Source organism: Dermochelys coriacea, chromosome 9 (genome assembly GCF_009764565.3).
Source record: "Dermochelys coriacea isolate rDerCor1 chromosome 9, rDerCor1.pri.v4, whole genome shotgun sequence".
Classification (NCBI taxonomy): Eukaryota; Metazoa; Chordata; order Testudines; family Dermochelyidae; genus Dermochelys; species Dermochelys coriacea.
Genome location: NC_050076.1, coordinates 35,181,947 through 35,195,589, shown reverse-complemented (window position 1 = coordinate 35,195,589; position 13,643 = coordinate 35,181,947). Strand labels below are relative to the sequence as shown.

The 13,643-nt window shown below is 42.2% G+C and overlaps 1 protein-coding gene across 19 annotated transcripts in view; it reads left to right on the top strand.

Moving 5' to 3' along the window:
* The first annotated feature begins 397 nt into the window (after positions 1 to 397).
* Positions 398 to 13,643, top strand: part of AGFG1 (ArfGAP with FG repeats 1) — a 64,162-nt gene continuing 50,916 nt past the window's right edge. For 4 of the 19 annotated variants that reach the window (XR_005294868.2, XM_043492048.1, XM_043492041.1 and 1 more), the window contains exon 1: positions 602 to 988. Coding sequence is in view for 17 of the 19 variants with exons in the window: in XM_043492048.1 (XP_043347983.1) it covers positions 822 to 988 (167 nt within the window). In the remaining 2 variants the exon portion in view is untranslated. Of the gene's footprint in view, positions 989 to 13,643 lie in introns of all 19 variants that reach the window. The other 15 variants (XM_043492047.1, XM_043492045.1, XM_038416355.2 and 12 more) reach the window with 9 other exon arrangements.

The window sequence follows — 13,643 nt, the reverse complement described above, 5'->3', positions numbered from 1 at the left end:
TAAGTTCTTTCCCCCATAGTCATTCTAGGTGTTACTAGCAAGTACAACATTATTAGAGGAAAAAATGATTGTCCAGCTGACAATCTCCCTTTAAATTAAAAAGAAAAGGAGGACTTGTGGCACCTTAGAGACTAACAAATTGATTTGAGCATAAGCTTTCATGAGCTACAGCTTCAGCATCCATGAAGGGAGCTGTAGCTCAGGAAAGCTTATGCCCCAATAACTTTGTTAGTCTCCAAGGTGCCACAAGTCCTCCTGTTCTTTTTGTAAAAGATTGAGTTGTTGTCGAGTGTCCACAGGAACCCCTTTTCCCCCTTTTGGGCTAGCTCTAGGTCTGCCAGCGGGCAGGCGGACTATACCCTCCCTCTAACACCCCCCTCTGAATCCCTCCTTTTCCCCCTCTCCCCTCCCTGGCCTTTCCTCCCCCCCTCGGCCACTCCAGGTAAGAGCCCCGCTGGCCACGCCTTTGTCGGGTTGAGATCGGGGAGCTGCGAGTCCCCCCGGCCGGCAAGGGGCGCTGCAGGCAGCCACCGCACTCGGAGCAGCCGCCCCAGGCCCCCGCCTCGGCCCCGCTCTCCTTGTCTGATCCCGCAAAGCAAAGGTGTCGCGCAAGATCCGCCTAAGCTCGTTATTCAGCCGCCCCAGGCCCCGCTTCGCCGCCGGCCTCCTCAGCGCCGCTCCCCCGGGGCGCGCGGGCCTGGTCCCGACCCCTCCCCCCCGAGGCCGAGGGGGACCCGCCGCCGCCGCCTTCCCCCTGCCCGGGCCCCTGCGGTGTGTGCGGGGCCCGGCTCCGGCCGGCTTCTCCCCTCCCCGGCGGGGCGATGGCCGCGAGCGCCAAGCGGAAGCAGGAGGAGAAGCACCTGAAGCTGCTGCGGGAGATGAGCAGCCTCCCGCCCAACCGCAAGTGCTTCGACTGCGACCAGCGCGGCCCCACCTACACCGACATGACTGTGGGCAGCTTCGTGTGCACCTCCTGCTCCGGCATCCTGTGAGTGCGGGCCGGGGCCGGGGCCGGGGCCGGGGGAGGGAGGAGGATCCCGGCTGGCTCTCGCCTGGGGCGGGTGATTCTCTTGCGAGTGCAAGTTTCCTTCCTTCTCCTCCTCCGTTGTCGGGGCGGGGGGTGGGCGGTTGTGCGAAGGCCGGTAACCGTCGGTGATCTCGCAAGGCTGTTTGGACGTACCCAGCAGCGGTGCTTAGTTTGCCCTGGGGGGACTGAACCGGGGAACGGCCTGGTTTCGCTTCTCTGGGCTGGGTTTTACTACCCCGCTCCATCCTTTAATTTTAACAAGTCTTGTGATTTGGCTTAGTACTGTGGTGTAACAGGCTTGGCGAGTGATTATTTTAGCGCTTGGAAAATGATTATACAAGGCTAATAATGTGGATTAGGGGAGTTAGGGCCTGATCTCGCAAGCATGTATTCATATGAATAGTTTTATGACCCTATTTCGTGCAAGCTCTTGCAAGATTGAGTCTCAAATCACTTACATTTTAAAAACTAAAAATATAGAAATCTGTATTTTTAAGTAATACTAGGTGGATGTTTGGAAGGGAGGGAAGCAAACTTTTACTCATTTTCATGACTTTTTCTCAAAATAATGGAAGGATTAACTCTAGAATAAATACTGGCAAAGTACCTGCTACTAGTAAGGTAAATCCATTGTTTTTGATTTGATACATATTAGTTCATGAAATTGTGATGCATGAAGAGTCGTGATGAGGTAGGACAGAATTTGTGGAATACCAGGCTGTCAAACAGTGTGCTTATATAAAGGAGTTGGTTTGCTTCGTCTGGATTAAAGTTTAAACTGTGGAAAGTACAGGAGATAGTTTGGTAGAATTTTCTTGTGATATTGGTAACTTTTTATCTTTAAGCTGTCCAAAGTTACTGGAAATGAAACTCTGTTGAAATTTCAAGAATGTTTTCAGTTGCTATACCAAAATGTAGAATTGATTCTTTATGAATTGCTGTGCTTACACACGTGCTGTACAAATAATGGACCCAACAGCCTTCCCTATCTTCCTTTGCCTCACTCCCATCCCCCACCAGAAAGATGTGAATGAAATCAGAAGCACTGAAGAGCAGTTGGTTTTAAAGGATATCTTGTAAACTCATCTGTGTAACTTTAGTCATATTGGCTTCAGTGAGATGGATAAAGCTTTGCATGCGCAGATGTTTACAGGTTTGAGTTTAAAAGGAAGGAAGCAATTTAACAGTGTTTAGGCAGTAAATATTATTTCATTAGATGACTTGGGTTTGTATATTGAATTCAGAAATCCAAACAACCAATGCCTAGCCCTTTATATTTAATGGGAATGAAGAAACTGTGTGTGTGGGGGGGGGGGGGCGGGGGAATAGCTATTGCAAACTAAGTGCCTTGGTATAACACTGGTAGCTTTAAAAAAAGCAAATAAGTTAGTTCCATGCTGCATTTCCTTTGAATAAGCTGTCTTTTATACCACTAGACTCCTAATTAATCTTGCTTTTCCTTTTTTTTTTCATTGTGTTTTGCACAGATGTCTCTTCACATGTGTATACTTATGTGAAGGTCATTCAAAATTGAAAAGTGAGCTCAGATTGTGGAACTGTGAATGGGCTTTAGAGTTGGATATATACTTGGTTCCTAAAGCAGCTAACTCAAAGTAATAAATTATTTGTGGTTGTATTCAAAACCATTTTAAGATACTGTACGTAAGCTTAATGATTGGAAACGTTCCTTCTGCTTAAACTGACAGCACATTTAAATTACTCATAACAGTACTATTTTTAATTGGCAGGCTGGCTAGTTTAAATAAACATGAGCATGTGATATACAAAAAGTGACTTCAGTTGGGATGCAAGTGACTTGGGTCCTTTCTAGCTCAACAGTTAGAGCTTCTGTTTATGGACCACTGAGGTCTATAGTCCAGTCTACAATAAGATGAAGGATTCACCCACACCAAGTCAAACTGCAGGATGTGGGCTGCTAATTATCTAGCCACCACTGGTAGATATTACACATACATACAAATACCTGAAGAGACAAAGATATCCTTTGAAGGAGAGCTTCTTAGTCTTTTGATATATTTGTTGCTCTTCTAATAAAGTAAAAATAAAGTTATTGCTCAGTGTTTCGAAATATGCAATGTGTGTTTAAAATCCTGAGGAAGTGGCTACTAATTTTACAAATAGAGTAAATAGCAATTAAAAGGACTTTAAAAATTGTAATGTTTTGTTTGAAATAAACTTAGTCTCAGACTTCCGTTTTGGCTTATAATTTCTTCATATATCGTGTATTCTTGATCAAGAAAAAGCCAAATAGTTATGTAAGAAGCTGTCCATATCCAATTATGCTTTCTTTGCAGAGTTAGTTAATATACTTAATGCTGATACAAGTAACACTTGTCTAATAGTTAGGACTGTTGCTGGTGTTTCTCTAAGGTCACGTCTTCGTTGGCAATGTTAAGCGGCAGCGCTTTAACATGGCTATGTAGTTGCGGCTCTATACAAACCACCTTCCTGAGGGGCATAGCTACCAGTGCTGGGAGCACGGCTTCCAGCACTGGTGCACTGTCTACACTGGCACTTTACAGCTCTGACTCTTGCAACGCACAGGCGTGTGTGGGTTTTTTTCCCCCCACATCCCTGAGCGAGTCAGTTGGAGCACTGTAAAGTGCCAGTGTAGACAAGCCCTTAGTCTTGCTGTCTCATTGTCTTTCAGAACTTTCTCTAAGTATTCATGTCAAAATGGAACTATAATTCAAACCAACTTGTTTCTTACTACAAACATAATTTTTAATGTGTAATTCAACAGTGATGAGAGAGAGAGAGAGAGAGAGAGAGAGAACTTAGTAGAAGTAGTAGAGCAAGATTTTAAACTGTTAGCTTCTGCATATGGCCTCATTCAAAATTACCCTAAAATTACTGGAGTTCATATAGTTTTGACACCTACTGTAGTGGTTGTGGTTTGGAATTATTTACTGTAGAGCTTTATTCATGCAATTTATCACATCATCTGTTTCATACTTTACAGGAACAGATACAGTTCTTCCTATGTTCCAATTTTAATTTTTTGTTTTTTCACTATTGCTTCAAATTGTACTTCCTTTGTAGTATAGTGAGACAGTTATTTCAAATCTAAAATGCATTGTGCAATGATGAAACATCAGGTTCTTATTCTACAGATTGAAGTGGCACTTAATTTTGGTTCAGATATTACTTTGGAAGAGGGAAATCATATAAATAGTGGAAAAATATATACATAGGGTTGTTTCAGATATTATTATTGTCAGCATTAAACTTTTAAAACTGGTATTCAGTTACCTTCAGAAGATTTTTCCAGAAGATATCTGATGAAGTGTAACTGTATAGATCATACTTTATTTTGACTAAGACTAATAAATATATACCATTGCTCCTCTCCAACAGCCTCCTGTCAGCTTTGGCAATTAAGGTGTGGGAGAAAAGAAACTTGCAGTGCAAACTAGGTTTAATTCAAATAGGGCATCTTTATTGCTGTCCATTTCGAACTCTCTCCAAAATAGTCTTATTAGCTTGCTCAGTGTCACAGAAGATGTGTCCATGGTGAAGAAACAAGTATGTCTTTGTTGTGAAAACATTGGTCTTGACTTAAAGTTGAATTTTGTACTTAAATCAGGAATTAAAACTATGTATGAGGTTTGAAAACCTCTGGATTAGGAAAAAACATCCTAACTGTAAGGGCATTTAAACACAAACCAATTATCTAGGGCAGTGGTTCTCAAACCGTGGTCCACGAGCTCCATTCAGGTGGTCCGCGATAGTTCCTCTAAGGTGTGTGCCTGGGCGGCCGCACACAAGAGAATGAATGGCCTAATTAGTGGAGCTGCACAAGGATGGGTCCGCTAATTTGTGCTTGGACCCTGGAGAAGACGCACAAGTAAGATGAGGTGGCGGCCTTGGGGGGGAAATAGGAAGTAGGCGGGAGGGGGCAATGGAGTGAGAAGATGGGGTGAAGGGGATTTGGGATGTGCAGGGTTGCGGTGGCCAGAGAAAGAGATGATTTTTCCCAGCTCCAGGCCTGCGGCTGCTGGGGGAGAGATGGAGGCAGTATGCCTGCTTGCAGAGCTGAACCACCTGGCTGCGCTTCTGCTCGGAGCAGCAGGGATGGGGAGCTGCTTGCGGGGGGCCACCGGAGGTGGGGGGGTCCCCCGTCCAGCACCTTGAGCCCCCTCTCATGCTGCTGCCCCAAGTCCCCCTTCCACAGTGTGCCCTGCAACCGCTGTCTCCTCCCCGTACTCCAACTCCCTCCCTCTGAGTTAACCGGCATTTTTAATTTACTGGCACCCCTGTATCACCAACATGCTGGTTAAAAAAGCTTTTATTGTACTTTTTGATTTAAATCAAAAGTATCTTGTTACAATTGGAAAAATTACACCATTGCTCAGGGTAGCATCTATCTCTGTCTACCTTAGGTATTTGTATGGCCCCCTTTACCATAGTACCTGAATGACTCTCCTACCTCACCTGAGAGGTAGGGAAGTACCATTATCCCTATTTTTACAGATAGCCTCCCTGTGTCTCAGTTTCCTAAGTGACATGTCCAAGGTCACACAGGAAGACTAGCAGATAAAGGACTCAAATCCACATCCTAGGCTAGTATCCTAACTGCTGTTACTGTACAGTGCAAGAAATAACACATACAGATTACCGAGAATGAGATCACAGGTTTAATGTGAAAGATTTTAACATGATTTGATCAGTTAAATCAATAGTAATTCTGTTCTCCTGTGTGTTGGCCTTCTTAAAAGACAAAATTAGCATATTTAACTGTTTGAGTTGCTTAAAGTATAGTATTGGCATAGCTATAAAATCTGGGTATATTGGTAGAACTATGTGAGGATGCTTGCACACATGCTTTAGATTGTCTTGACACACTGTGTTGTGGCGCCTTTAATTTCAAACTCCATAGTTGTCTGAAGTGGGCTCAGAAGGGGTAAACATTCTTCTTTTGCTCTCCCATAAGTGGCCTTTCAGTGGCAATGTTCACATAATGGCTTTTATGCCCTATGAATTTTCTTTGTAGTTTTTCTTCTCTTCATGCATTTTTAATAGGAAGTCTGAAATCGATTTCTAGCTAAAATTTGTCTCTGGCAATCACTTCCTTACTATTTTTTTAAATTCTTGGTAGAATCTGGGAGAGGGGGTATTCTATGAATCCTGTATGGGTGTGACATCAATGCATTTATCCTAAACAAAAACCCCTTCGAATTTTTTTTCACAGCCATGTTTTGCATTAGGGTTGTTGACTTACAGCCATAAAATAAAGTGGTCTCCTAATGGTATATGTCCTTCTACTTCTCCACTTGCTGGCACAGACCACTGTCATTTACCCACATCCTTAAATCAATCTCCTAGGGATGCCTACGTTCAATCACCACCTTTACCAAGCAACCCCCTTTGATTTTTTTTTTTTTAAACTGCTACAACAAATATCCCCAACTAATAAGGTTGTTAGACTAATAACATATTAAGTTTGACAACCAAATGTCTTATGTCCATATTCATAAGAATGAGACTTAAAAAAACATTTATGCAATCATCAGTAGTAACTGATGCAATAGGGCATCCATCTTGTGGTGGTACAATGCTGTGTCATGCTGGGGATTAGAGGCTGTGGTCAAAATGTCCTTTTCTTACAGGGGAGCAGGTGCTGGGAGGGTTGCTGAGATAGTGTACTTAGCCTTTGGTAGTGCAAGAGGGTGGCCTTCCCTTTATGGATTGGTATATATCCCTCAGGCAGAATGTCTGACTGTTTGTTTTGCTTCACTGGGAATAAGGGCCTATTCCCCTTATGCCACATCAGATGTGCTATTTGCAAAGGAGAAAAACATGGTTTTCTTTGAGCTTGGGCTACTGGGCTCTTTAGGATGAGCATTCTGATCTTGGAACAAAATGTGTTTTGCAAGGGCAACTACAAAAAGATCTGTATTTTCAATACTTAATCTCCAATGACAACCTAACTGAATTTCTTATTCTAACTGCTGTAAAGAACTTCAATAATATGCTAGTTACATTAGGACTATAAATTATAGTATGAAGTTTTCATCATTTGGGTAATGTATGTCTGTTCAGTGCCCTTAAATTAAATTAAGACTATAATATAGTGGTTTTCAAAAGTTTTACTAAGGCTACCCATCAACCACCATTTTGTCTTTGGGGACCCACCATTACCCTTGCCCTATGCTTCTCAGCCCTGGCCTCCTGCTTGATGCTTCTCAGCCCTGCCCTCTCCTGCAGTCCTAGGTGGCTGTGATCCTCTGTTCCTGGAGCCCAAGGTGGCTGTGATCGCTGCCTGGCTGCTGGTAAAATGAGTGGGATCTGGGGTGGCAGCAGTAGCAGTGTGGAGTAGGTGTCCAGAGCCAGTGAGTGGACAGTCAGCAGCCTGTCAATCCTGCTTGTACCCCAGAGGGGCTTGCTCTACACTGCTGCCCAGATCCTGCTCCACACGCCATTCCTTGCTGTCCTGGGGAAGTGAGAGCATGGGTGGAGGAGTACTTCTGAGGCATGTGTGACCGACCGACTTAGACCCTACCTGTGTCTCACTGGTGGATTGGAACCCACTGTTTGGGAAACATTGGTATAGCATTTTGTCAAATTGTGCCACTTGGTGCATTCATGAAAGTGACTTCCCACTAGAAGAAAAACATGAATGATTGTTTCCATGGTATAAAAGGGATCTACAATCTACACTACAATCATTGCAATATGCGAAAAAATAATCATGTCTGCAATGCATGTAGAGATTATTGTTGAAAGCAGCATGGAATAAAACAGCTTTTAAATGACCATTAATTAACGGCAGGCCATGGATTAGAGGAATTTTGGAAAATATCTGCTGTGAATGTGAGAATACAGATTGCACACAGGAGATGCTGGGGTCAGATTACTCAAATAGTTTAAAATATGCTGTTCTAGCTAGTCACTCCCACCTCTGCTTCTTAGTAGAGATAAAAACAAGGAGTGGTGATTGCACTACAGAATCTCATCCTAAAGTACAGATACGTTTAAAACACTAAACGTATGCCATCCTGTGATTCCACGTTAGACGTGAACAATGAAAATTTATTCCTCCACTCTCTCTTGCAAGCATTGTAAATGCATGTTTTTTGAAATGCATGTTCCGAATAATAAGAGCTGACTAGAGAAATGTAAGATGACCTTTTAAAAAAAACAAACAAACAAACATTATTGTACAACATTACATATTATAACCCATTCATCTTGTGGTAAGGGTTTCTAATAATTATTACTCCTAGGGGAATTCTGCGTGCACACAGAAAACGTGTAATCCGTCCCTGGCAGATTTCATTGCTTCCTGAAGAAAGTGACATGGAAGCAAAGGGAAGCTGCATGCACGGTTGGGGGCAATACCCCCCCCACAAACGGAGGAGAGATTGGGGACACACGGGTCACATTCCACTGAGCCCCCCCCCCCCATTCCTGCCAGCACAGAACTGCCCAGCTGTTGGAGCTTGCCACAGGGCTCTGCAGCAGGATGCTGCTTCCTGGGTCCTAGTGCCAGTTGTGTTCCCTCTCTGTGTGTACTACAGTGAGTACCTGTGGTGGGAGAGATGGGGTAAAGCAGGTGGGAGAGGAGTTGGGGAAGGAAGGAGGAGGGATGTGGGAGTGAGGGGAGGGGGATGGGGGCAGGGAACAACTGGGAGAGAGGGGAGGAGGGGATGCATAAGAGAAGGGGACAGGGAAATCTGGGTCGGGGGAGTGGGAGCCTGGCATGTGGCTTTCTCCTCTGCTGCAGGTGGGGCTCCCCTGTTAAGTAGGCCCACTCAACCCCCCACCCCACTCAATCCCAACCAGCTGCACCTGGACACCCCAGCTAAGCTCCTCATGCCCAGACCCCTCCCCTCCCACTGAGCCCAAACCACCTTCACCTGGACCTCCCTGCAGAGTCCCATTGCTTCTGCATCCAGAACCCCCCCCACCCCCTCGGTAAGACCCATGCATCCACATCCCCCACTGAGCGACTCATGCCAAGTTTGCCCCACAGAGAACCCTCTTACCCCATGCCTGGATTTCCTTCTCCCCCAGCCCCTCCATGCTTAGATTCTCCTGGATTGAGCCTGCCTGCTCACACCTAGTGCACCTGGCATGGAGGGGCAGGGCTGGCCCTTAGGCTTCACCAAACCCTGACACAGCACAAGGGCCAAGTCCTTGTCCCGGGGGAGCTGCAGGGTGATCTCCCACAGTGGCCTGTGCTCCCCACTGCCATACTGGAGCCTCCACATTTATTTATTGATCAATAAAATTTGAAGAATTTTAAATTGTGTGCAGAATTCTTATTTTTTTGGTGCAAAATTCCCTTGGAAGTAAATTATGGACTACTGTCATCAGCATTTGCAACAGATTTGTTTAGCTGCAGTTCTGTGTATAGAATTTCCTTTCAATTGTGCTGTGATTGGGAGTGCTCCTTTAAAAAATTACTAGCTCAGATGGAGGAGAGAAGTCCTAAAGATATGCAAAAATATTATGATCAGGTGGAAACAGCATTGAAATCTCCTGGTAACTGGATGCATTTATAAATGAGATTAATGCAAGTACTGTGTAAAATGCTACTTTGTATTTAACATGCTTTTTTATTAACTTTAATTGTAAGATGCATTTTCAATTTAAAACTTTTCATATTTGTTTAAATCATCCATTTAACACATTTTGTATAATTCCATGTTTAATATAGAGCATGCTTTTATTTAACACTTTTTATATGAGATGTCTTTTGGACTTTTCCAAACTAAGTTTTATACACTGGTGTGGAATCTCTGGGTGTATATTTAACGGTCATTTCCTATCAGTAGTTTATATATAGATTCTGGTCTCCAAAAACTATCTTAGGCTATGTCTACACTACATATTACTTCTATATAACTTGCGTCTCTCAGGGTATTATACCTCTGAGTGATGTAAATTATACTGACCTAAGTACCGACGTGGATAGCGCTATGTCGGGGAGAACTTCTCTTGCTGACCTAGCTACCACCTTTTGTGGAGGCAGGAGTTATTAAGCCGATGGGAGAGCTCTCTCCTGTTGGTTTAAAGAGTCTTCACCAGAAACGCTGTAGTGTAGGCATAGTCTTGTTGAAGGGAGTACTAGGTACAATAGTGCTCTTTAAAATACCATGGAATCTTTAGCTATCACTATATAAAAATGGAACTGTTTACTCTGAGATCTGACCTTAGGTATAATTTGTCATATATGCTGCTTCTGATGGTGTAGATTACTTTTTATACATGACCAACACTGCTATAGTGACAAAAAATTTGGAAAGAATCCATTTCATTCTCTCAGTCTCGTACATTAGCATTAACTAAACTCCCATTGAGTAATCTTCCTTCTTTAATTAGGACCATGCTGGTGCTTCTGTGCAGAAACAGATGTGATCACAATTAAAGGACAGCAGGGTTGTAGGAGAAGACCATTGTGAAAAACAAGGGAGTGATGTAAAAAGTGGGAAAGCTTGGAAAATAAGGTGCTGTGACGTGCCTCAATACTTGCATTTATTTGTCATGCATGTAAGTAGGTTCTTTTTGTTTGTTTTTTTTTTTTTTCTTTTGGTGACAAGGGCTAAGACTGGGTATTGATGAGGAAATATGACTAAGGAGGGTTGGTAAGCCAGTCTATTAACTGTTTGGTCTTGGGGGCTGGCAGACAGGCAGCATATCAAAAAATATTTTGATGGATGGAATCTTCTGGAACTGCAGCAACTAGAAATAGAAGTGAATGGCTCGGAGATCAAGAGCATGCCAGAAGTAGTGAAACATTAATTAGAGACACAATAAATTATGTAGGTTTGGGGAAAGCCAAAAAAATTTATATGGAAAGTTTTGTTTATTAGACATGAATATGGAAAAACTGTTAAAGCTGAATGCAGGTTCTGTTCTTCTGTGTATGTGACATGTAGATAGAATGAAGAAACATGAATTCTTGTGGTGTGTTCAGTGATGTCTAACTACTGACAAAGATTTATTGCAGTCAAACAGCAAGAAAGGGAAAACTGTTTTGCAGCAAAATTCTTCCTTCTCTGCATTCTCCTTCTGCTTCATCTTTGGCAGCATCATCACAAAGCATGGAATCTTTTGCTGAAGACAGTAATATGAGTGACAATGAAAGTGATGCTAGTTCTATTTCTTCATCTTCTAATAAGTTTCAGCATTTAAACTTACTCCTGGGAAGTCTTCTGATCTTCAAGTTGAAATTAACAAGTTTTTTCAGAGAGAATATCCTTTGACCAGAAGAACCAACTTGACCACGTATTTGCCAGAGGTATTTATGCCAGCAATACACCATTTCATATAGTTGAAAATCTTTTTAAGCTAGAAATTGTTGTAAATTACATCCAATTTATAAAGTACTGAGTAGGAAATGGCTTACAGGAACTCTTCCAAATGCCAAAGCAGATTAAGTGAAAGAGAGAGGATTGACGTTCATATTGAACAAGCTGTCTCTGGTGTCTGATGGATGTAGCAATATTCACAATGAGAGTACCATCAACTTCATGGGAACTCCACAACTAGTACTTTATTTATTCTGATGCACAATTGAGGATTAGCACATAACCCAATAAATTGATGACCAGTTGAAAAATATAATCAATGAATTGGTTCCCAGAAGGTTATTTCAGTTGACTGACAATGTGGCTAATATGAAAGCTGCTCGGGCTTTGTTGAGAAATGAGTATCCAAACCCTATGACGGATGTGCTGTCCTTACAACATGGCTTCTCATGGTTGATGTTGAAGATATGACAGCTTTCTGTGACTTGACACAAGCATGACAAAGCAGTGTGAAATTTTTCAGAAACGCACTGAAAAATGGTACTTGTTTAATTTAGTACAGCATTCAGTTTTACCTGTCTTGAGTAACCCATCAAGCACAACAAGGCTATCTGCTGTTAAATGTCTCGAAGAACTTCAGATATGCAAGAAGACTCTCTTCAGTCAGCCCTCTGTTGAAGAAGTGGTGGGGTTGTTCATCTCGTTGCCTAAACTGTAGCTCAGTCCATTCAGAATATGGAAAATCATAGTTCTATGTTGTATGAAGCCAAAAACAGGTTCCTGAATATTAAGAAATGTATTTGTGTAGTGGACTGTGAAAAGAACAGTCCACTTACAAAATCTGAAGAGAAAAAGATTATAGACAAAATAATATCATTGAAAAATCAAGCGGTCGTTCCTGCACATAACTTCCTACTTTCTTGATCCATGGTTCTAGGGCAAGCCCTTTCTGAAGACTAATGTAATTCAGCTTGTGACCTCTTAATGGCTATTTGAAATGTTCAAAGGATATCCAAATGAATGAACAAACAGTGCTGATGGAGGTAGCAAATCTATAAAGCAAGAAGTGGCCCGTTCAGTTGCAAACCAACGTGGAGTGCAGTCCCAGCAGTTTAATCAAAACACCTTGCTCCTTCATTGTGATGGGAAGGGTGTCCTCCTTGCACTCTTGCTATGGTGGCAGAAATTTTTTAACATGTCCACATACTGCTGCATGTGTAGAATGAAATTGGTCAGTTTGGGGAATCGTCCATTCAAAAACCTGGAATAGACTGAAGTCTTTCACTGCTGGGAAGCTGGTGACTGAATCACAATTTAAGATTACAGAAGAAAATGGCATCTGAAAAGATGACTCTGTAATTACCAGATGAAGAGGAAGAAGGGGACGCTGATGAATTTGATGACAAAGGTGTAAATGAAGCAGTTGCAGCTGGTAAAGAAATATAACAAAAAGCAAGATGCTTGTAGAGTTGGCCACCTACCTAGCATAAGTGCATTTAAAAATGACTGTTGCATAATTGCTGTGTGTTTAATTTTTCTTTTGTAACTGTTCAGTCTTGAAGTCCATTCACATTTAAATGCTAACCTGTAGAATTAATTAATCTTTAATTTTCTAGAACTTAATTTCATTGTTTTTTATTCTAGTTTTAAAATAACTCAGTTCAGTAATTTTGTTTTTGTAATTAAGCAAAAATACCTAAGGCTAGGGCTACTGGAGACCACCAAGTCTTACTTTTTTTTTTTGTGACTGTTGTAATTTGTGCTTAAAATATTCGTCTGTGTTTGACAACTGGTCAATAATTAGTCAAATATTATCTTTGGACCAGTCTTGGTTTTTATGGACTGCAGGAGATTCTTGTAGCAATGGTAACCAAAACAAAGGGCAGAAATGCTAGTCTAATCACAGAAGTAGATGAGTTTGCTGTGTTCATATGGTATTTGCATGTGAATAGAGCTGAAGTGTCTCGCTCTCCGTAAGCCTATAGATAAATGTGTATACTTGAACATATTTCCCATTTTTTTTCCTGTTGTAATGTGTGTCCAGCCATGCAAGCCCAAGATTCATTCTTGCCCATGTCAGCTGGACCTCAAACATTTGGAATGGCTTGAGTGTGCACTTGGATTCCCCCAGATTGGTCGTCTCAGCAAATAGAGTAATATTTATCCCTGCTTCTTTCCCAGATACCAACTTGAATTATTTCCAACTAGGAAGTAAAGTGAGAGGTTCTTTTTGTGAAACTAGAGGGCTGGAACTGGGGGCTATTGTAGTGTATAAAGTGTCCTGCATCCTTACTTTCTCCTCTTTAAAGCATAACATGTTTTCTGATAACTTCAACTGT